The sequence below is a fragment of the Aspergillus viridinutans genome, assembly GCF_018404265.1.
Source record: "Aspergillus viridinutans IFM 47045 DNA, scaffold_5, whole genome shotgun sequence".
Taxonomy (NCBI): Eukaryota; Fungi; Ascomycota; class Eurotiomycetes; order Eurotiales; family Aspergillaceae; genus Aspergillus; species Aspergillus viridinutans.
In genome coordinates this window covers 2,014,204-2,036,582 of record NW_025091221.1, presented here as the reverse complement: position 1 = coordinate 2,036,582, position 22,379 = coordinate 2,014,204, and the positions used below count along the sequence as shown (strand labels likewise).

General features: G+C 51.2%; 12 protein-coding genes across 12 annotated transcripts; 6 read left to right on the top strand and 6 right to left on the bottom strand.

Annotated features, from left to right (window-relative positions):
• Positions 1-164: 164 nt before the first annotated feature.
• On the top strand, positions 165-1,668 carry Aspvir_007635 (alpha/beta hydrolase; the record flags this gene model as incomplete). The annotated part of the gene is made up of 5 exons (XM_043270814.1): positions 165-274; positions 337-410; positions 463-663; positions 739-1,539; positions 1,604-1,668. 5 exons carry the CDS (start codon positions 165-167, stop codon positions 1,666-1,668), a joined length of 1,251 nt encoding a protein of 416 aa, XP_043126749.1.
• Positions 1,669-2,065: 397 nt separating this feature from the next.
• Aspvir_007634 (uncharacterized protein) lies at positions 2,066-2,961 on the top strand (the record flags this gene model as incomplete). Its single annotated transcript, XM_043270813.1, has 3 exons — positions 2,066-2,262; positions 2,300-2,543; positions 2,689-2,961. The coding sequence occupies 3 exons, from the start codon at positions 2,066-2,068 to the stop codon at positions 2,959-2,961; spliced, it is 714 nt and encodes a 237-aa protein (XP_043126748.1).
• Positions 2,962-3,441: 480 nt separating this feature from the next.
• Positions 3,442-6,083, bottom strand: Aspvir_007633 (elongation factor G; the record flags this gene model as incomplete). The annotated part of the gene is made up of 4 exons (XM_043270812.1): positions 3,442-3,496; positions 3,566-5,595; positions 5,661-5,772; positions 5,872-6,083. The coding sequence occupies 4 exons, from the start codon at positions 6,081-6,083 to the stop codon at positions 3,442-3,444; spliced, it is 2,409 nt and encodes an 802-aa protein (XP_043126747.1).
• Positions 6,084-6,353: 270 nt separating this feature from the next.
• Positions 6,354-6,950, bottom strand: Aspvir_007632 (YbhB/YbcL family Raf kinase inhibitor-like protein; the record flags this gene model as incomplete). Its single annotated transcript, XM_043270811.1, has 2 exons — positions 6,354-6,769; positions 6,827-6,950. 2 exons carry the CDS (start codon positions 6,948-6,950, stop codon positions 6,354-6,356), a joined length of 540 nt encoding a protein of 179 aa, XP_043126746.1.
• Positions 6,951-8,225: 1,275 nt separating this feature from the next.
• On the bottom strand, positions 8,226-8,911 carry rcf1 (respiratory supercomplex assembly factor RCF1; the record flags this gene model as incomplete). The annotated part of the gene is made up of 3 exons (XM_043270810.1): positions 8,226-8,659; positions 8,723-8,793; positions 8,871-8,911. The coding sequence occupies 3 exons, from the start codon at positions 8,909-8,911 to the stop codon at positions 8,226-8,228; spliced, it is 546 nt and encodes a 181-aa protein (XP_043126745.1).
• Positions 8,912-10,009: 1,098 nt separating this feature from the next.
• On the top strand, positions 10,010-11,829 carry Aspvir_007630 (threonine dehydratase, biosynthetic; the record flags this gene model as incomplete). The annotated part of the gene is made up of 3 exons (XM_043270809.1): positions 10,010-10,195; positions 10,258-10,474; positions 10,529-11,829. 3 exons carry the CDS (start codon positions 10,010-10,012, stop codon positions 11,827-11,829), a joined length of 1,704 nt encoding a protein of 567 aa, XP_043126744.1.
• A 351-nt stretch (positions 11,830-12,180) lies between these two features.
• On the bottom strand, positions 12,181-13,905 carry Aspvir_007629 (uncharacterized protein; the record flags this gene model as incomplete). The annotated part of the gene is made up of 2 exons (XM_043270808.1): positions 12,181-13,581; positions 13,630-13,905. The coding sequence occupies 2 exons, from the start codon at positions 13,903-13,905 to the stop codon at positions 12,181-12,183; spliced, it is 1,677 nt and encodes a 558-aa protein (XP_043126743.1).
• Positions 13,906-14,469: 564 nt separating this feature from the next.
• Aspvir_007628 (uncharacterized protein) lies at positions 14,470-15,468 on the top strand (the record flags this gene model as incomplete). Its single annotated transcript, XM_043270807.1, has 2 exons — positions 14,470-15,046; positions 15,104-15,468. The coding sequence occupies 2 exons, from the start codon at positions 14,470-14,472 to the stop codon at positions 15,466-15,468; spliced, it is 942 nt and encodes a 313-aa protein (XP_043126742.1).
• A 438-nt stretch (positions 15,469-15,906) lies between these two features.
• Aspvir_007627 (uncharacterized protein) lies at positions 15,907-17,028 on the bottom strand (the record flags this gene model as incomplete). Its single annotated transcript, XM_043270806.1, has 1 exon — positions 15,907-17,028. The coding sequence occupies one exon, from the start codon at positions 17,026-17,028 to the stop codon at positions 15,907-15,909; it is 1,122 nt and encodes a 373-aa protein (XP_043126741.1).
• Positions 17,029-17,867: 839 nt separating this feature from the next.
• On the top strand, positions 17,868-18,993 carry Aspvir_007626 (uncharacterized protein; the record flags this gene model as incomplete). Its single annotated transcript, XM_043270805.1, has 2 exons — positions 17,868-17,943; positions 17,996-18,993. 2 exons carry the CDS (start codon positions 17,868-17,870, stop codon positions 18,991-18,993), a joined length of 1,074 nt encoding a protein of 357 aa, XP_043126740.1.
• Positions 18,994-19,557: 564 nt separating this feature from the next.
• Positions 19,558-21,209, bottom strand: Aspvir_007625 (ankyrin repeat domain-containing protein; the record flags this gene model as incomplete). The annotated part of the gene is made up of 2 exons (XM_043270804.1): positions 19,558-21,053; positions 21,110-21,209. 2 exons carry the CDS (start codon positions 21,207-21,209, stop codon positions 19,558-19,560), a joined length of 1,596 nt encoding a protein of 531 aa, XP_043126739.1.
• A 660-nt stretch (positions 21,210-21,869) lies between these two features.
• Aspvir_007624 (50S ribosomal protein L36) lies at positions 21,870-22,317 on the top strand (the record flags this gene model as incomplete). Its single annotated transcript, XM_043270803.1, has 3 exons — positions 21,870-22,133; positions 22,190-22,224; positions 22,278-22,317. The coding sequence occupies 3 exons, from the start codon at positions 21,870-21,872 to the stop codon at positions 22,315-22,317; spliced, it is 339 nt and encodes a 112-aa protein (XP_043126738.1).
• Positions 22,318-22,379: the final 62 nt, after the last annotated feature.

The window sequence follows — 22,379 nt, the reverse complement described above, 5'->3', positions numbered from 1 at the left end:
CTCCCCATCACAGGCTTATCTTTCAGACTCTATCTGGTGGATATCCGAGGTACGCTTCCTATCTCTTAGAGCATCGCTCGCATACTCCGCTCTTCTTTCGGAAGCTCATACTAGGAGATATGCTTGCGTGTTCATAGGATTTGGCTATCGGATCCCACTTCACAATGGTTGAGTTACAACCAATTTTCAAAAAGGCCTACTGGACGCTGGCCGCTGGAGGCCTGGTTTATGTGAGCTTTATCTGCTCGCTCACATGGCCCAATGTCCAAAGATTGTACGCTTTGCTTAACCATATTCCTAAGAACGCGACTAACGACTGTGGTGCCATGGGCATAGTGCATTGTATGCGAACAAAGTCAACCCTGCTCTGTGGGAGGATGTCAACCAGGTCGAGCGCTTTGGATTCCTAAGTACGTGGAAACGCCCAGCTATCCATGAGGTGGTCGTTGTTGACTTGGCCAGAAACGCAGGTCCAACCATTCAACCTGGTTACCCCCGATAATGAGACGATCTATGGCTGGCATTTACTCCCTCTACACCTCTGTCGTGAGCACGAAGAGGAACTGAACGCGAACGAGCCATCTGGACCAGCTGAAGACTATACCCAAACCTCAGCTTTCAAATTCCTAGCCAACGACCCTAATGCTCGAGTAGTTGTCAACTGTAAGCGCATTGATTCTTCGCCTTGCCACTCAGTCAAAAGATGCAGTACGCTAACTAATCCTTGTTCAACCGCAGTCCACGGCAATGCAGCGCATCTCGGCTCCGCTCAGAGACCCGAAATATATCGCATGCTTCTGGGCTTGTCAACACCCTCGAACCCCGTCCATGTCTTCGCAATCGACTATCGTGGATTTGGAGTGTCCACTGGCTCCCCAACGGAAGAAGGGTTGATCACCGACGGTGTCTCCCTCATCAATTTCCTGACCGCCGGTCCCTTGAACATCCCGCCATCCAGGATTGTCATCGCGGGACAGAGCCTGGGAACAGCTGTCAGCGCCGCCGTCGCTGAGCGCTACGCGTTCGGATCGCCGGATCCTGCGGCTGTCCAACCCGCCATTCAAGACCCCGAACCGTTCGCAGGCGTCATCCTCCTCGCATCATTCAGCAACCTGCGAAACCTTATTGAATCCTACAGCTTCAAAGGTCTTACCCCCCCGATGCTCTCTCCCTTGATTGGGTACCCTCGCGTACAAAGATGGGTAAGGAGCCATATCGTCGACCACTGGGACACGGCCGCTCGCCTTGCACGCCTGACGGGTGTCGGACCATCTGCTGAGGAAGACGCGAAGGCAGGGTACACCGGCAAAGACCTGAATCTCGTAATCATTCACGCGTTCAACGATGTCGAGATCCCCTGGTACGAAGGACGTAGTGTCTGGATTGCTGCCACTGGTGAAAACCAGAAAGACGCCCGTGGCACCCTTGTGTACCAGAAAAAGGAAGAGGGTGGTCCAACCGAGGTGAAGATCTGGGAGAACAGGTCCGGGAAGGACGCGGCCGTGAAGAAGGTTCGGTGGGAACGTGTAGGCTACGGTGGTATGTTGCAAACTCCTTTCAACGTTCCTATTTCGCAGGGAGAGACAGAACTGATATGTTCTAGGTCATAACCGTGTAGCTACTTTCTCCGTTGCTGCTCTTGCCGTGCTCAGAGCTTTTGAGGAGTAATTTCCTGAGCTTTCCCCTACGACCCCGGGAAATAGCTCGACAGTCAGTTTCTGTAATCAGTCCCAATATATACCCATTCATCTGCGGCCATCATCAAGAGCATGATATCGACTTTGGGGATCACTTGTCTTTCCGTCCGAGTATGGGAGGGAGAGACGTTCAGTAATATAGACAAGAACGCTTAGAACTATTTTGGCTGCTAAATTTCTATAACCCCAAAGGCTTTAGGTCATTTTGCCATTGTGAATACCACCCCTATTCATATCCCTTCTTTCATTCACTTCTTCCATGGATCCCCAGTTGTGGTAGCCTAGGAAGGTAGGTTTACCTCTAGGACAAAGCCATAGATGCCTAGGTAGGAACCGACCTTTTTACGCTGCAGCTGTTACCTACAACAATGTTCTCGTTTTCGTCTCCCAGCTTATACAGCCTCTCAGTTGGTCAAGCTATGCTGCTTCGCACCCTGCTCCTCACCCTCATGAACCGTACCCATCACTCACACGATTACCGCATCTCTGCTGCAACCCAGTTGGAAATCCTTTCTCTTATCGACCAGCTAAAGCGCCGCATCCACAAAGCTAATGCCATTGCTCTGTTCGCTGCATAGATGAAGTCAACCTAACGACGGCAGCCGCCAATACCTACCTGCGTACATGGTGACGCTGGACGACGTGGACTTTGATGTGGGCCGAGCCATCTGCTGTTTGTCGCCCCTTGGATCTGCTTGCCTACAAGGGCCACTGCTCCAGCATGCGTTCCTGTCCGGAAAAAGAGAACAGGACGCCCAGGATACAAGGATGATCTGGGAAATGATATACAGTCCAGAGCTTGGTGTTCTGCCGGGCGAGACGTCCTCCAGCGCATTACAGCACCTGGTTATTCGCTCATGAGTTCAACCTCAAGCATCTCTAGCTCGTCCTCGTCCCCCTCAGTAACGGTTTGAACCGACCAAGCACCATCAATATGGACATTCCGATTGAGGAAGAGAGCGCCGCTGTGCTATAATACCTTGGGTTTAAGACGTCCACGGCCAGCCAGATCCTCCAGCGCTACGCTAATCGGCCCGATGACGGGAGCATCGACATGACGAGTCTCTCAACCCCTGCCGGTGGTGACTTCAACTCGTCCTTCAACGCCCACTATTGGACACCCCAGAAAGACACAGCAGAGCGATACCGAGAGTGGGCTGCTCGTCGATCCCCCGACAGCGAGACGTGCTTGATACAAATTCAAGTCTCCAACGCTTTCATTGAACGTCTACGCTCCGCAGGGATATGGTTTTCAGCGGACTAATGCACTGCCCCTCTACCCGCCGCCCGGCCACCCAGTGGATGTTTTGGAGCCCTACACGCTAAATCGCTTGAGAGACGATATTCGCGGAAAATGCATATTGAGATTTTCGCGGGGCTAGTTGAGAAAATGTCAATTGTCTTAGATTTCACTTTTCCCAGCTGCCATAAAAAGGTATATTGTCAAAAAGCCAAAGAATCCCAAAGAATCCCTCACAAGACCCACAGGGTTGTCTATATCGCAAAGTAATACACGGCTCCAAATGCTTTGGGCACAAAGGTGAATAGGACATGAGATGAGAATACACGTGGATAGAAGTAGATCGCTGTAGTAGTTAAATGTCAAGATGCTCGAGGGGTATGTATGAGCTTCGTCTTGAGCAGAAGAAAATTCGTAAAAGACTGTTCAGTCGGATATGTACGGAACGGCCAAGGGCTGCAATCAAGATGACTGCGAACCGACAAGAGACGATGGCCATGGCTTTTATTTCTTGTGTCTGTCGGCCTGAGCCTTCAGGTACTTCTGGATGAGTTCCTTCCTGTAAGAAGTTGTCAGTGATTGTTCAGAGCGGTACGTTGGCAATCAGGAGTGGAAAGATTGCACATACTGTAATTGAGGTTGAGCCTTCTCGTAGTGGCTGAACTCCATGGTAAATTCACCCTTGCCCTGGGTGGCAGCACGCAGATGCGTACTGAAGCCGAACATTCCGTTCAAGCTGCAGTCCGCATACACGGTGAACTCATCCACACCGGTCTCGGTGTCATTGATAGTGGCATTACGCTTGTTGAGGAGAGAGATAACGTCACCTTGGAACTCGCCGGGAGCGGTGACAACGATCTTCATCATGGGCTCAAGGACAGAAGGGTTGCTTTCCATGAAGGCCTTGCGGAAGGCCTGCTGGGTAGCGTTCTTGAATGACATTTCGGACGAATCCGTCATGTGGGTAGCACCGTCGTTGATCACCATCCTGGTACCAAGCACCTTGTGACCAACGAGCGGACCCTTTTCGCAAGCAAGGTTGAAACCCTTCTCACAAGCAAAAAGGAACTTCTCGGAGATACTTCCGCCAACAATCTGTTCCTCAAATTTGTTGTCCTCAAGTTTGCCGGTGGGCTCCATCCAGCCGACGACGCGGGCGTATTCACCAGGACCTCCCGATTGTTTCTTGAGCAAGTGGTCGAACTCGACTCGGTTACCGATGGTCTCGCGGTACGCGACCTGAGGCGGGCCAGTCACACAATCGACGCGGTATTCGCGACGCATGCGTTCGATGTAGATGTCAAGATGCAATTCACCCATGCCAGAAATCAGAGTCTCCTCACTCTCCGCATTGTAGGACACACGGAAGGTGGGATCCTCTCTCTGGAAACGAGCCATAGCTTTTGAGAAGTTGGCAGAGTCTTTGTTGTTCTTTGGCTTGATAGAAAGCGAGATGACAGGTTCGGGCACGAACATGGAGGTCATGGTGTAACCGAGCTGTCCATCGGTGAAAGTGTCGCCAGAGGCGCAATCCACACCGAACACGGCGCAGATCTCACCGGCTCCGATCTCTGATACCTCCTCCATCTCATTGGAGTGCATGCGAACAATGCGAGGAACCTTGACCTTCTTGTTGTTACGAGCATTGAAGACGTTGGCACCCTTGCGGAGGGTACCCTGGTACACGCGGATGTAGGTCAACTGCCCAAAATTGCTTTCTTCCAGCTTGAAAGCAAGACCAACAAATGGCTGGGAGTTGTAGGGGACAAGCTTGACGGAGGCCTCATCCCGCTTCCGGTCAAGAGCGAGGTTTTCGACTTCGGATGGGTTGGGGAGGTAGTCGATGACACCATCCAGCATGGGCTGTACAGACTTGTTGGCAAGTGCAGAACCCATGAAGACGGGAGTGAACTTCAAGCCAACGGTCGCTCGCCGGATGGCGGCCTTGAGCTGCTGCTCCGTAGGCTCAGTCTCCTCCAGGAAGAGCTCAGCAATCTCGTCGTCGACGTCGGCAACGGTCTCAATGAGCATCCTTCTCCGTTCCTCCACAACTGACTTGACCTTCTCAGGAATCTCATCCTTAATCACGATATTCTCACCGCTCGGTCCTTCGTTGTAAATGGACTTCATACGAATCAGGTCGACCACGCCCTCGAACTCGTCTTCAGCACCAATTGGCACTTGGACGGCAGCAGCAGGGATCTTGAGCTTGGTGTTGATCTGTTCAACGGCCTTGAAAGGATTGGCACCCATACGGTCCATTTTGTTGACGAAAGAAATTCGAGGGACGTTGTAGCGGCGCATCTGGCGGTCGACCGTGATAGTCTGGGACTGGACACCTGACACAGCACACAGGATCATGACAGCACCATCTAGAACGCGCAGTGCTCTCTCCACTTCGATGGTGAAATCGATGTGACCTGGTGTATCGATCAAGTTGATGTGGTATTTTTCCTCTTTTCCATCCTCTCCCTTCTTTACCCAGTCACAGAATGTCGCTGCGGACTGAATAGTGATACCCTTTTCACGCTCAAGATCCATCGAGTCCATCTTGGCACCAACATTGTCACGGCCGCGAACTTCGTGGATGGCCCCGATCCGACCAGTGTAGAACAGGACTCGTTCGGTACAGGTAGTTTTTCCGCTGTCGATGTGTGCCTATAAGTACTAGTCAGATGCTGTGTCTCCATGGGAATGCTCTAAATTCCCGGAAGATGACTTACAGCGATACCAATGTTCCGAAGCCTGGACAGTCTGATCGCTTCAGCAGGGTCAAGGTTGTCAATAATCGCCTCCTGAGACAGACCGTCGGGATTGGAAGCGGCGGCCTCGAGGCTGAGCAGACGAACGAGATTAGCGATTGAACATACAAAACGTAAATCTAGCAATTCCACGGAAAGATCCAATTATCACTAGAAGAGCCGAACTACTTACACGGCGGCAGCGGTAGCAGCGGAGGCATTGCGTCGTTGCAAATTGTGTCTGTTGAAAACCGACTGATAAGCCGGGCCGGCAATGGGTGAACGGAGAGCGGCCGTTGACGCGCATCGTTGATACAAAAAGTTCTGAGATTGAAGGCGCACAGGCGATCTGGTCAAACCAGATAGAGCACGGTGAGGTAACCGTGCAAGAGAAGGACACCGCATGATTGTCAACCACCACCACGGGGAACTGGGAGTGCTGATGCTGCTGATACTCTCAGCGTCGCGATCTTTTTTCTGCCCCGAAAAAAAGTTCGGGGAAGCCAGGAACAAGGCACGTGATCTTCCCAGTCTCGACCAATGAGATCCGGGAAGTTCAGACCATTTCTACAGTTTATGTACTCTGTAAGTTTGATATGACTGACAGCCTGGGAACTACTAGGGCAATAAATATTATAATTATCTCAGTTCCGCATCAAACAAAATGATCCAATCTCAGTTGCTGCAGAAATAGTTCGCCGCCAAAACTGGTCCCAGGTTCACTTCCTTCGCGAACGCATCCAGATCATACCTTATCCTCTGCCAGTTACCAACAGGCTTTCCATTCTTTGGAGCATACTTCTCGACATCGAAGCCGTCTGGTTGCTCGTACAGCAAGAAAACATACCGGTGCGGCGAGCTGCCCGGCGGAGGCGCAGGGCCGATATAGTTCGCAACAAAAGGAGCTGATGTTGTCAGGATGGTCTCGCCCGTGACGGTGGTATTCGTCGATGGCTTAAATCCCGGATGAATCCAGTGTAGGATGGGTCCTAAGAAGCCGAGTGATGGAAATGGAGCATCGAGGTCCAGACTGATGACAATATAGGTGCCAGATGATACGTTGAAGGCAATCTGGGGCTCTTTCTGTGCATCTAGATGCAGAGTCCATGCATCAGTAATTGAACTATTGTTTTCTTCAGCCTACTAACCACTTCTAGGAAGGTATTGGCCAGGCGTCGTGATGCGTTGCTCGCCGAATGCCAGGCCAAGAAGCTTGGAGCTATCCTTCTCGGCAGCAGACAAGACCGCTTCGACGGATGAAATAGACGGCATTTTGGGTCGATTAGTCGATGAATACGAACTTGCCTATCTCGACAAAGGTGCCAAGTTCATAAATGAAGCCAAGTAATAGGAGTCAGATCAGTGAGGGGGTGGTCTGTACAACCTGCCCATGGGTGGTTCGGTGTTAACGGGCTTAATGGAGGTAACAGAGTTAGGTGTCCCATCAACTCTATTCAGCGTTGCCTTCATGTGATTCTCATTGACGATATTATTATCACTGATCTGTGTGCCCTGCGATAGGGACGCAGAATAGAGTCAAAACCACTCCACTAGGTAGGTAGGTATACATAGGTACTTTAGGTATGATATACCGTATGCAGCTGTATGATACAAGGCAGTACAGCACTTGAAAATCTATTTCACCGCCTTGCTTCCGCCGCCATTGGATTACTATCATCTGAATATGTCATGGATATTTTCGAGTATACCTAGCAGGGTACCGTCGATGAAGCAGATTGGGGCGTCTTAATGGTCGATGTTGCCAACCTCCATATCTCCACTTAGGCAGCTTATGAAAAGATGCGTTCATCTTTGAGACTGCTTGCCTCTGTCTCCCGCAGCCAGCCTTCGAAACTCAGGAAGCCAGCAATTAGCTTGGATCATGTATGTAAATTCTATCCACATCAAGCATCTTTGAAGCTATATTGATGCGACTGTTAGTTCATACAACGGCAGCGTGTCCTCGGTCTATGGCGCGAGATAGTCAGGGCGCTGAACAGTTGGTCTCCCGCATTGGGAATTCTAGATCTGAGTGGCCATGCCATTTGGAGACTTGCAAGCTGATTGATATCTCGACCATAAAGAGATCCCTAAATCATCGACTCGGGATGAGTTGCGCAGCTATGCTCGTTCGGGATTTGAGCGGCATCGCAACGTAACTGACTTGGTGAGTATCAGCAAAACGGCGCAGAAGCACATAGCTAATTCGTTGGTTGGTTGTATAAAAGCAACATATACGATATCTCATCTCGGTATGAGGCATTGCCCCTGAGTTCTCAGCTTGTTGATTAACAATCTGGTAGACTGGAAAAGCCGAGTTCGAAACTATGAAACGGTATATCGACGAACAAATCGCGAGTTGAATCGATCTTGTCGGAGTCGACCCATGAGTCGCGGCTGCTAAAACGCATCTGGCTCAAGCTTGGCTGGTGAAGGAGAGCTTCTCGTACTCTTACAGGACCCTGAAATGTATATATGTACATGTTATCATGAAGAACCAATTGTAAACGATGGACATCTTTGCCGCACTTTCGTAATGTCGAAAGTTCACTTTCGCTGCATCCATAAATCTCGCACAGCAGCTAGTACCCCAATCGACTTCTCATCGGCAGGCTCAATAGCTGACCGAGCAGCATCCTGCTCTGGAATCTTTTTCGGCGCTGGCCTCTTGCCCGCTTCCTTAGCAGCAGCCTCAATGGCGGCATGACGCTCCCTCCAGTCCCTGTCTTCCTTGTCTCGGATTTCAAGTTCACGCAGCCAAGCATCCCGCTTCTCCTGTGCCTTCCGCTGCTCCACCATCTTCTCGAACTCCCTTCGTTGCTGTCGCTCTGTTTTGAAGTACATGCCTCCGGCAACAACAGCGACAAGTGTAAAGAATTGTGCGTAGATACGAGCGCGGAACATTTTGTTCATTTCGACCGAGTCACCGGCCTTCATCGACCTGTACGCGCGGTAGAGGGCATAGCATGTGGCGGCACATCCTGAACGAAAAAGTGCGCATTAGACCGGGGCTTCTGGAGGATGCGTATCTCAGTTCGACTCACCTAGCGGGATCAAGGGTTCCTCCTTGAGCCGTCTGCGGAATTTCTGGAGAGAGGTTTCCTCCTTGAATTGGCTGGTGGTTTATGATTGGTTAGCAATCCTGTTCCTCCGCGTCTCGACAGCTAGCGACGAAGATGATCCGGTACGTACGGGTTATCCTCCATGGAGGAAGGAAGGGGTTCGTTGAGCATCTTGTCGTTGGATGGGTTATCACGGGGTATGTTGTTAGGTTCGCAAAAAGTTATCGAGCTGCACGGAATTTATTCTCGGGTGATTGACACGCCACTACTCCAAAGTCCAACTGAAAATGGAGAAGAGCACTGCAATGGGTACAGGCCTTGCAAGGGTCAAATAGAAATGGAGTGATTGTATGATTCAAGCAGATTGCCTTTCTCTAACCACGCTCTCTTTCCAAATTAAGGAAGGCAGATGTTGCCTCAATCTATCGAATTTCCGGAGACAACATGACGTTGGGAGAATCCGGAGATCTTTGCGGTAAAATTCAGTACCTGTATCGTACGTTACCGTAGTCTTGTCTTGTTTTTCTACATTGTTCACTGACAGCGATTTTGAAGCTGTTTGCACCAGAGGTACACCGTGGAAAGGGGAATCAAGATGGGCAAGTCCTGCGTATAGTCGGTAACTACTTGATCTATCATTGTGGTTGAGGATAATGCTAGACCTGCTCTCGTGACTGGAGACTATCTACTTTCTGACATAGGAACTAGGGATGATACACGGCCTCGCAGAAAACAAACTGAATTTATGCTTATATTTAATGCACGACCGACGTCCATTGAAGAGAAGTCACTTGAACGTCAGCAGTTTATAATTAGCCAAGCTTTCCGACTATCAGACTCATTAGTAGTTCGCATCATCTGGGAGGTATGCCACATATGGGTTGGTACTGGTTATCGCAGATGAACCAGGACAGACTAGCTCAAGCTATCCAGAAGGACTTCCACAATTTTATGCTCAGAGATGAGTATACCAAACTGATACTTAACATGTCTCAGTTTGTGATAAGGAAATTATTCAACAAGATGTCGCAGAAGATACCTTTACCTGCAGGGAAATTAGGGCTCAAGGTGAGGGCTGATGAGTCAACCAGTTCCGCTCCGATCACGGCATTCCAGAAAGGGTGGCCCCGCGGCAAGGATTAAATGTTTGTCGAAGGCGTGATTGTGCCACTACGGGCGAAATTTCGATATCGCCGCTGACTCCTTGGATTGCGTTCTTCTGACTCTAAATCGCAATTAGTGTCTTCAGTTTCAGAGACAGGCCTCATTATGCCCGATCAACCTGCCACGAACGGATCAACAACTCCGGTCACTGCAAAGCTGAGCAACCTCGCTTTGACCGAGTACACCGCCGCTCCCACTCCCCCCTCGGAGAAGGATCAAAACACCGCGCTGGGCTTATCCCGTGACTGGGGTATCCCAGATGCATTTCTGCTTCCCAATGGCTACCCAGATGTAAGATCCTAAGTCAATGGATTTGTTCCCGGAAATCATTAACCACCATCCTAACGACGCAGTACCTCCGCCTTATCCTGACGTCACGGGTCTACGATGTTATTCAGGAGACACCGCTTCATCATGCCATCAACCTTAGCAATCGTCTGGAATGTCGTGTGCTTCTCAAGCGGGAGGACATGCTCCCTGTATTCAGCTTCAAGCTCCGTGGAGCTTACAACAAGATGGCGCATTTGACCCCCGAGCAGCGGTGGAAGGGTGTTATTGCATGCTCCGCAGGTCAGAGCTTCTCACCTTGTTGACTCACCTCGAGGAGAGCTGACGGGTCTATAGGTAACCACGCACAAGGCGTTGCATTCTCCGCTCGCAAGCTCAAGATCCCCGCGACCATCGTCATGCCCTCGGGCACCCCTGCCATCAAGCATTTGAATGTCGCCCGTCTCGGCGGCAGTGTCATCCTTCACGGAAACGACTTCGACGCTGCCAAGGAGGAAGCTCATCGACTGGAGAAGCAGCACGGTCTGACCAGCATTCCTCCCTTCGATGATCCGTACGTGATTGCGGGACAGGGTACCATTGGAATGGAAATTCTGCGCCAAGCAAACTTGGAGAAACTCGAGGCTGTTTTCTGCGCTGTTGGCGGAGGTGGGCTGGTTGCCGGTACCGGGGTTTATCTGAAGCGCATCGCGCCGCATGTGAAGGTTATCGGAGTCGAGGCCTACGATGCCGATGCCATGGCGCGGTCGTTGGGTGAGGGATCTCGAGTCTTCCTTAGGGAGGTTGGACTGTTTGCGGACGGTGCGGCTGTGAAGACTGTTGGCGAGGAAACATATCGTCTCGCCCGTGAGGTGGTCGACGAGGTCATCTTGGTTTCGACCGACGAGACGTGTGCCGCCATCAAGGATGCCTTTGAGGATACCAGATCTATCATCGAGCCCGCAGGTGCCCTGGCACTCGCAGGTCTCAAGAAGTACATCGCCCAGAACCCTAGCCCCGACACCAACCGGGAGCTGGTTGCCATCACATCTGGCGCAAACATGGATTTCGACCGCTTGCGTTTTGTTGCTGAGCGTGCTGCTTTGGGAGAGCGGAAGGAGGCGCTGCTAAGCGTCAACATCCCGGAGAAGCCTGGTGCTTTCGCAAATCTCGTCGAGGTGATCCTTCCTCAGGCCGTGACCGCCTTCAGTTACCGTTATGCTCGTGCCGAGTCCGCCGATGTCCTGATGGGTATCTCCTTGTCTGCACTGACGGGTCGCGAAGACTTGGCGAAGATTATGAATCAGCTCGAAAAGGCCGGCATGCCCGCGAAGGATTTGAGCGACGACGAGCTTGCCAAGCGACACGTGCGTTTCCTGGTTGGAGGACGCTGCGACGTCGAGGATGAACGTCTTTTCATGTTCGAATTTCCAGAGCGTCCGGGAGCTTTGGCCAAGTTCCTCACCACGCTCCGGCCCAACCAGAACATCTCCCTGTTCCACTACCGCAACTATGGTGGCGATGTCGGAAAGGTACTGGCAGGCATTCAGTGCCCGAATGACGAGAAGAAGGATCTGGAGGCCTTCCTCAAAGACCTCGGCTATCCGTTCAGCGAGCACACCGACTCTCCCACTTACCAGACATTCCTCCGTTGTTAACATGTGCATCGACATTCTTCGTTATTTTGCGTTTCTGCTAGAGGGAATACTTGACAGGTTCGGGTTGCTGTTTTTTTCTCTCGGGATGAAAAGAGTACTTTATTTTCGTCGGCGTTCGGATCGAAGCATCAGATAGATTAGAGGCTGAAGCCTGCTTTAATGAATTGGCTTGCATATAGCAATGGATTTCAATTCTCATCTGCTTGAGATTACAAGGCAGAATGATATCATAGAAGCAGCAGATCGGCTGTATCCATCAGTTTCACATCTCGTCAGCTTGAAAATCCGGTCACTTTCAGGCTGTCTGTTCGATGCCACTCCCTTCTGTCCTGATGTTTATACAAGTCACCATCAGCCCCAGCGATCCCTGCATTCTATGTCATACCACTTCTGGGTCCAGTAATTCCAATTGCTGGGAGTTTCTCGAGGCTGATCTCCACGTTTATAAATCGAGAAGGCAAGCTTTCTTTCTTTACCCCACATCGCCGGATAGACCCATTCTCCACGAGCCGTTGCCTTTGAAGCGTCAAAGTCGAGATATCCGGTGTGTTCGTTGCCCTCATCGACCTCAATTTCTGCTTCGACAACTCGGCCCCCCCACTGGAGGTACACGCGATTCGGTTTGGGGGGCTCACCCAGCCGGCGTCTGATGGCTTGTCCTCCTGATGACCCGCTTGCTTTGCGCTTTTTGGAGTTCGACTCAAAGCCATCGGATTCATCTTCCTCTTCCTCTTCGTAATAGGCCAACTCAGGAGGCTGCTCTTCACGGAGACGGTGCAGTGCATCATCGGACAATGCTAGCAGCATGGTTCCTTCAACGAGACCAAGATTGAAGGCGGCCACTACTCCATTTGCGCTTGCTGGCTTCTGGATCTCGAGCGTCAAGTCGCAATGATAATTACCCAGGTGATCATCTATTGCTTCACAGAGAATGGAATACGATCCCACGAGATCGTCCAGCGTCAGCGGACCGGCGGGAGGGCGATACCTTTTCATATAATCCCGATGAGGCTGTAATGCTTTGTGCCAGCATTTTTGCCTTTCTGCGCGCTCTTTGGCTTCTTTTTCAGCCTTTTCTCGTTCCCTTTCATCTTCATGTCCTTTCTTGATAGCCATGACTTTGGCGATGTCCCAGCCAACTATCGTGTGCTTACAGTCCCATGCACCTCTAACCTGTATAAGGTGTAGCCCTGATATGGACTCTACAACACTTATGAGGCGTGGCAGATGCCTAAAGAATGAGTAGAGCTCGATTGGTTCGGTGGTCTTCTTCGGATCGGGCTTACCATTCAAGCCGTCAAGGAAATATTTTGCCATGAAACGATCAAGGTCGAAATTAGCCTCGGTTGTGGGGATGTGCAACGGAGCACCAGGCGCAGAACAAGTTGCAAAGGCAGCGTCGAGTCCGCGCGCGAAGGTATCTTCCCATCCAACTACAGTCAGTCGCCTGGTGATACGCGCGACGAGACCGGGTACTGTCTGCACAGCCTTTGAGAAATCCGATCCATCAACATCTTCAAGTATCAACGCCTCTCTTTGCTTCTCTTTATCTGGGGCCCCGCTCGGCCCGAGGAAATACTTGGCAAGGAACAGGTGAGGATCCAAGCGAGCCTCGAGGGAAGGAGACTCCAGCGTTGCAAATTTAGCCGCTTGTGCACGGCTGATGCGCTCCTCACGAGCTCTTTCCAGGTTGCGGTACTGTTCAGCCAAGGACCTTTCGATGGCCATCACTGCTGGTGTCGGATTTAAGCACTTGGGCGATCAGTTGCACGTCATGGTAGTCAAACACGCTTTCCTCACCTGCCTGTTCTTCACCGCAGTCTCTAGGGCACCCTTTAATTGAGCTGCACTAGCCGTTGCCTGAAAAGGGATTCCGTAAAGATGTAACTGCGCTGTGACCCACGGCTTGGTCGCAGATCTGACACGAGCACTAGACGCATTTTTGCGGAAGAGCAGCCTCAACTCCTCAAAAGGGGCTCTGGTAAAACCTCCCGCTTTGATGCCGTCTTTGTCGTAGGTGAACACGCCTGACTTCAAAGGCTCCGGTGGCGGAGGATCATAGTACTGGTAATACATCTTTGGAGACGTGGTGGGAGCAGTTCCTGAAATTGGTGCCAGGCAGGTAATCGGTTGTTTACTGTCTCGGGTTGCCTCCGCGACTGAGGAACGGGAACCCTAGAAGCCTGCCCTATGGCTGGAATAGGAGAAATCATAGGATAAATCAATAACTGAACTGTTTTTCTGCATACCACGAAGCGTAGTAGGAGAATGGGGTAATTCTGCCTAGCCTTAATTAATGCGGCTTACACTCTCATAAATAGAACATGGACCGCATTAGTGTTATATCCTTACCCATCTGGCCGTGCATGTCGATCACTTTCGGCAAAGCATATACCACAGGCAATCGACCTCAATATAGATTAATGCTTCTTGTTAGCAGTTGGGAAACCAACAAGCTAACAATGAAAGTAGATGATCGTCACTTGTCGAGTCTGCCTTGGTGCACTGCCCCAGTCATCAATGTAACTTAACACTATAAGAGGCGCCAATTGCTTTGAGTGTGGTCTCAGACATTAGTACTCTCAATAAACTAGCAGCTGAGTTGTATATGGATAAACCCTCCTAGCAATGCAGTCGTCAATGGCTACCAGTCTCTCTTTTCTGTTATTTTCCTCCCTCTTGATCTCTCCAGGTGCAGCCAATCTGAATGGCAAGAACCCTGCTCTCGAAAGCCGTGCACTATCGCACTGCATAGCAGCAGATAACAGCTCTTCGGCAGCTGGAACGACATTCTTCACTTCACCCTTGGTCAACAATGGCTCCACCCAACTTTCTTGGACGCTGGGCGTCCATATCCAGAACAGCTCGGAGGACACGGGACGGAACAATTTCATCCAGATCGAACGTGACTTCTATTTTGGCCTTGGCTCAGATGCTGGCTCTATTCAAAATGCCTCCTTTCGCGCCTGCAGTATCTTCTACCATGGTGCCTCCGAGCCTCTCTACTCTGACGCCAACCCGGACGGTCGACGTACTCAGGAACTCTCCGACGATTGCGTTCGAGATCTGACGGCCCTAGTGAACAATACTGCGCAAGAACTGATGCCCCAGAATGATGATAATCTATCGAATGTGTGTAAGAAATTGGTAGAGACAACAACCGGCGATAGGCCAACCTCATGCCAGAACTATAACCTAGCGGAGTTGCACTTCCAAGGTAAGCAGCATTGGTTTCATCACCTCGTCACATGGCGTAAACTGATTTACTTGATAGCCTTCATGAATCGCCGGAATACTTCCAACGCAAGCAGCAGTGGAAACTGCCATTCGTCGTCCGGCGGTGACTATACCCTGACCCTCGTGGATTCGAACGGTTTCGCCAACACCAATGGATCGAGTAATCTGAAGAATATGGTGCTGGGTGCGACGCCGATCGTCACTGTCTTCTATCCAGAGTCGAATTTGTCTCGACCAGACATCCAATACGTGGCTGTGAAGCCAGAGGACACCAGTGACTTGATAGGCCAGGTCAGCGGCAGTAAAACCAGCGACTCGTTGGCCTCTGGATTTACTGCACCAAGCATGTCTGCCTTGAGGATTCTGGTCATTATCTCTGCTTTTCTTTCGGGGATTATTTGATTGTATATCTTGTTTATAGTACTTGATTGAATACATGTCATATGTTCGTAATCTGTGTGTCCATTTGAGATCTCTCAGGTTGTATTGGGTAATCAGACAGACCCTTTAAATCCTTTGTATGGAAAGGTCGTATAATGACAGCCTCTTCCTCCGATAATGTATAACAAATATCCATAGGCTTTAATAGAAAATTGGAGCAGCAGCCTTGAAGGCCGATGGAACAACGTATAGCACCCTTGATGCATATAGTAGTCGCCTTCTGCCCCTGTCCAGACAGTACCTACAGTGTGAATGACAAAGGCCGCTGCATTGGCCTTAATATGTCTACCTTTTTCCAAATCTAGAGGACTGGGAAACAAATCTATCATAATCGCAACGTTAAAGCAGCACGATGAACATGGGAAGTACATCAAGATATAAGAAAGCGAACACCGGTAATCACTTCCACTCCTCGAAGTTCTGGTAGCTCTTCGCTGGAACATTATGGCGCCCACCCACACTACGCGCAGCAGGGCTCCCTGGCGCAAAATTCTTCATAGACTTCGTTTCCAAGTCGAAACAACCTTCGGTAATGCTGCCATCACACACAGGCCACGTCCGCGCCGTGTCCATGTCGCAAAACACCTTCTCCCCAGTATGCACAAAGTCTGGGCCCAGCGAGTTTGGGTCCTGGCAGACCTCCTTGGCGCTGTGTCCGTCGATACTGCTTACAATTAGCAGATTCGGCATGTTGTTCTTCACTCCCTGGACATTGACAGCCGTACTATTGCTGCTGAGCATATCTCTGGGGTGCAGCCGGACGCTCCGCCGGGTATGGTGAATGTGCATGTTGGTTCCGTCGGGATACGCCCGTGTTTTGCGGTCGATACCCTGGTTGGGTCTCTCGGGACCCCCCTGGGCATTGTACTCGAGTGGGGGCCTGAAGAATTTAACGAGCGAGTCAGGGAGGACTGGTTCAGGCTGGAAGGTCATCCGCGCGGTGTTCTGGCACAGCCGGCGCTGGTCCTCCTTGTACCGATTGACGAGTCCCTCGTCGCCGGAGAAGTCGGGCATGTGCAGACTCAGTCCCTTGGCAATGATGCCATTTGTATGATCTTTATCCATCCAGACGCACTTGACGGGGATGTTGGATGTGCCCAGGGATTCCTTGCTGGGGTACCACTGCGCGCCGCAGGTGTATCCCAAATCCCCGGTCCAGGTCCACTGGGCGGAATTGCCCATGGCGATGACCCCGGACAGGCAAATTGCATCGGTCTCCTGCATGACGATGAGGAGGTACTCGGGGCGTGCCATGTGGCCGCCATTCTGGTTTGGGGAGATGGTGATGGTCTTGGTCGCGGCATCATCGATGTGTCCGTTGGCGTCACCCTTGTACTGTCCCACGCGGTTACCCTCTCGGTCCCAGACAGCAACATGAGGGACGCTTCCCCCAGCGTTCGGTGTCATTCCGGTGACCAGGGAGACGGTGATTTGCTTGTCGGGATCAGCATGGCCCTTGAGCATCTCGCCGAGCTGCCAGAATGTCCCGATGAGGACACCGGTGTTGATGATGGCGTTCATGATGAGTGGTTATAGACTGAGATCGTGGCACTTCTAAAGATTGAATGAAGTCAAAGAGATAGTGATTTGAGATGGTACAAATGGGCGAGTCGCAGTAGTTCCTTATATACCCTCGCCTACCTCTTTTCTTGACGCGGAAATCCAATGCAGTGCATGAGACGATCCGCATTGCCTATCACTATCTTCGTCGTTGAGTATGTCTCTTGGTAAGGCTTTCTCGTTCCATATCCAACTCTCTGCTGCGGTCAATAGTAAGACAATCTACTGCCTCACTACATACCACTGATCGTTATCGTGAAACTGCCAAGGGTCTATTTTGAGCAGCTGATCCTATTAAGCTCCAGGTTTCCATCTTGTTAGATCACCAAGACTGAAGTGAAGGCGCCGCCCGTACACAATGCGGACTCGAGTTCTCAAGAGACAAGCGGCACCAACTCCGTCCTACAGCCTCGTAGGCGCGCCGGGAACATGCAAAGCAACTACGCCGTCTTGACAATACCAGGAAAGAAATATGCCTTGTCAAGGATCCAACAGTTCGCATTTCGCATCATTGGCAACGTTCGAATATGAAGGTGTTTCATGTCGACCAACAGTCATGTGGCAGTGCTTTGTTGGAAAACCGCGAGACCAGCGATGCCAATTGTTGGGTATACAGCGATATTGACAAGAGACCAGATGTCGACAGAAGGGCTCAATTGGACAACATATAAAAAGGGCATTGCTATCTCTGTGATACTCTTCTTCATTGCAGAGCACTTCCTGAGAAGCAAGCGACAACGAAATCATTCTTTCCAACTCTTACTTCTTGCATCTTTTTACCTCACACGAACGCGTTCAATATGCGTCTGAACCTGAAGCATACGCTTCTCCTGGCAGCCTCTGTGGGCATTCCATTCGAGGCATCCGCCAGAGCAAGTACGTTCACTGTATGTTGTGCAAGTAGGAAGCGACTGACCGAGTCTCCCAGTCCCTCGGCAGGAATTATCCGTGGGCTCGCTTCTTCCCAGACTCGAGCTCCCTGGTATTCCAATTCCCAAGCCTGTAATCCCCAAGCCAGTTATCCCGGAGGCCCCCGTTGGCAAACCTCCTGGACGCACCCCTCAGATCGACCCTGTGCCTGTTCCTGTTCCCAAGCCGAAACCCGAATCCCCTGTACAGCAGCCTTGCAAGAGAACTGGCACCTGCGACCAAGGCTATACTATCTCCAATGTCAATTACGCCGAGAAGGGTCGAATCCTCATCAACAATCTCCGCGAGAACAACCAGCATCCCAAAACTGATGACCATAACTTTGCCCAAGCCGAGGGGGAGTACTCGGTGAAGGCCACCAAGAAGACAACGCCTATTCTCGGCAGCAAGCTCTCCCTCTGGATAAAGGAGAATATGGGGATTAGCATGGGCAGCAGCATCTTTGACAAAGATTCCTCCTGGACTCGGTACGAAGTCTGGGGCGCCACCAACCCAGAACCGAACCTCCCCACCGTGGCCGAAGTCTATGTCTCGGTGAAGCACCGGGCTATTCTCGCCAACCGGCTGTTCCGTGACAACAACAACCTCTACCAAAATGGTTTAAAGCCCAAGGACAGACTGCCCATGTCGGAGTGGATCTTCCAGTCGTGGAAGAAGGCCGTTGCGGAGGGCAAGGCCGACTACGGCGTCGATGTCAAACTGAGCGATCTCAAGGTCTTCGTCGTCACGGACGTGACCAACCCCGAGGCTAGGGCAATCGTTGGGAAAGCGCAGCAGGGAGTTGGCGGCAACAAGATCAGATTCACCGTCAGAGCTTCGGATGGGGAGCCGTTCGAGGCCCTCGCTGCCTCGAGTAGTGGCAAGTCCAAGTACTACATGCTGGCCGATCATAACGGCCCGTCGGAGCTGAACAGGCTGGTGCCTCAGAAGGCAGAAATCTCACTGGAGGATGAGGGCGGTTTGCCTGCTATTGCTTGGAGTCTTGGACGTGATTGAGTCTTAGGTTATAAGTGGAGAAGGAATGGAAGTGACGGCGCACTGCAGTTTGTCTTCCACGTCTGGTTTCTTTGTTCCTATATACTCTGATGCTTAGAAGTACCGAGACTATAGGTACTCTTTGGTAAGAGAAGAGAGGCAAGAGAGCGAAGAGAGCACTTGTATGTATGTGATTTTCGAGGGGTTGCTATCTTCACGAGCTTTTTTGCGAGAATCAATTCAAGTGCGTTATTACGATGGATCCAAACTGTGAGGGAACACCTTGGAAAGTCTGTAAAGCTAAAGTGAAATAATCAGGAGAGGGCAGGGCTAGAATCTGGGACATAGGCCATACTACATTTGTAAGGCTTCAACTAGCAGCAAGAAGCGTGAAGATAATATTGTACATTAAAAGAGGGCAAGCGGCTGCCACTGCTTTTGCTGGACATCATATCAAGCTGGAAGTAGCTCCTATAGCATCAGACAGAATATGCTACAGAACCGGGTATACTACCCCAAACGAAGCTTTCTCACATCGCATATAATCCAGTTACGAGCCACACCACTTCCATACAGCAGCAGCACTCAATTGACCGCAGGAGAAAAAGACCAATGGCATGGAGGAGGAGGAGGGGGATCGCAAGGAAACTCCCCTTGCTTGAAGCGATTCCCAAGAATGCTTTGCAACGGATCTACCTCATGTGCTCCAAGCTTTTTCAAGGCCTCCACAAGAGTGTCTTGGCGCCAGCACTTGGCCATCACAATGGGAGGTGGATATCCCCTTCGGTTGTAAATGTCGTCGTCGTTCAGTGGCACGCCGTGGTCAAATAATGCCTTGAGATATTCGAAATTGCCATGCCGGCACGCCAGACACACGAGGTCTGCCAGTACGGAGCTGTCGTCCTCGTCGGGAACTGGCAGACTCAGACGGAGATGGCCGTCATCAAGGATCGTTCTCGCGAGCTTCGCCGCGTTTGGCTGGCAACTCAGGATAAACATCACACCAGTCCAGTCACGGATACCTAGCCGGAGGCCAGCGTCAATGAGGACCTCCATCGCGTCGTAGTGGCCGCCCCATGCTACTGCGCGCATTGCCTGGGGACCGGGAGGAACATCGATTGATCTGTTGGCGTGCTCACCGATGCTTGCGCCCCTGGCCAGTAGGAGACGCATTACTCCCGCCTGGCCTTTCCAGCCGGCATACGCCAGAGGTCGTGGTTGCTGAAGGTTCTTAGTGTAGTTGAGCGTCTCATTGACGTCGGCTCCGTTGTCAAGGAGGAGACGGACAAAGTCAATGCGGCCCGACCGGCAAGCCTCCCGAAGGCCCTCCGTCAAAAGATAGCACGATTCAGATAGCGGTGCGGTGTAATGGTCCAGTAGCGTCGCCAGAGCTTCTGCCCGATTCACGCTCATCGCCTCGACAATTGCGCGCTGATACGCCACGCCAGAGGTCCTGAGACCGAACTCGGGCTGCAGGAGGAGTTGGAGTATCTTCGGACTCCAGTGTTTAACGGCTAGTACCACTGGGGAGTGCCAGCTTTTATCATCTGACCCCTCTCCGTGCATCCTGGCGCCACGCCGAAGAAGCATCTCCACGATCTTCGGATCGAGGGACTTGACCGCTGCGTCGATAAGTCGATCCTCGAACACCCCCGACTGGGCATCCTCGCGGATGCGGCGCGTATCCTGCGATAGTTGATCGACAAGTTCAAGGTCCCCATTATAGGTTGCTGCAAACAAAAATTCATACGACGGGTCAAAATCAATGGCGCCACCATCGGCCGCTAGAGCGACGCGGCAAAGCTCGAGCTTTGTGTGTGATAAAAGTCGCTCCATGAGTTGATAGCGCAGCTTGTCTCTCTCACTACCCTTGGTTGAGTCCCGCGCAAGACGGTCTACCCAGTGGTTCATCAGGGATATGATATCTGTACCTGAGGAGTCATCGTCATCTCGTCCCTGATGAAGAAAGTAGGGCACCATAAAACTTTCCCGTTGGCTATGACTTTGCATCCAGAATAGCCTATCTCCCTTCAGGATTCTGTTCCTGGCGTATGCAAGCATGATTTCATGGTCAAACACCCCTAGAGGTTCAGCATTCCAGCCACGTAACGATCATTAGGGGGCGATGCAGACTAACGATTTACCAGACGAAGTTGGATCGATTGGTGTCTCTGTCGGATAACGATAAAATCGAGAATCCCTTGGAAGATTTCCAAGGGGAGGTCAAACAACGACATATTGACGTTGGACATGCAACACAGGAGCAAACTATGTCATCAGAATCATGAAGACTAGCGATATATACTCTGGCAGTAGAGTGAGGGGCATTGCTCTCCATCATTGAGATGCAGGTCCACAGCCACAAACTCGATAAGCGCCGCCTCTTTGTATTCTCGGCTGTATTAATGGTGAAGGGTTCCGCAACCCTCCAGTTTCCTTTCTCTCCTCAAACTTCCCTTTCACCAGCGAAACAGAGCATCGTCAATGAGCCGCGCTTCAATTCTGGTCAAGCACCGACCCGGGCTTGTGTCGTTCCAGGCAGGGTTGAAGCGGAACTTGATGTCCTGACTTCATGTAGTACATTTCACCACAGTCGAAGGAATCCCGTAGCCGTATCTGGTACAAAGGCCTGCCATAGTAGTAACTAACAAACGAAGTAAATCGTCCATGAACCTTGAGTCCTTTGACTGCATGTAGTATCTTAATCTACCTATGGATTGGTGGACGGAGACGGACCCGGATCTCGGCGATATAGAAACTCCGGCGAACATTTGCTCCGCGGATTTGATGACCTTGGGAGCATGAAGCTGACCATCTGACCCTTTTCACCTCTGGACGGCCGATCAAGAACGAATTGTCGCGGTAAAGGCTATCGGTCCTTTTCGCTCTTCTTCACTATGCTGTCCATTCGCTCCATCTTGGGTTCTTCGACCCGGGCCCTCCGCCAGCTTCTCCCGAGTCAGCCATTCTCTCACCAGTTCCTCTCGCGGTCACTATCGCAACTATCAAGAGTATCGGTCGGCAACAGCCTTCGGAGCCTGCGGTCTACAAAGCAGCAAGATAGCAATGTTGGTGTTGTGAGATCCACGGTGCGACAACTCGAGCAGGTTCGGGGCATGAAGACGAGATCGTCCGTTAAGCGGTTATGCGATGGTTGCAAGGTATGAAATATGCTGCCTGCATGGTCCACATCATACTAACGGCTGGTTGTCAATAGCCTGTTCGCAGGAAGAACCGGGTTTACATTATCTGGTGAGTATCGGCGGCGCCCTTTGCATTCGACACGTCTGACCACATAAATGCAGTTCGAAGAATCCTAAGCACAAGCAACGTCAAGGAAAATGATTGCGAGCAACATAGAGCAGAGGAAATGGGGAAACGATCTTCATCTACTGTTTGAGCCATGG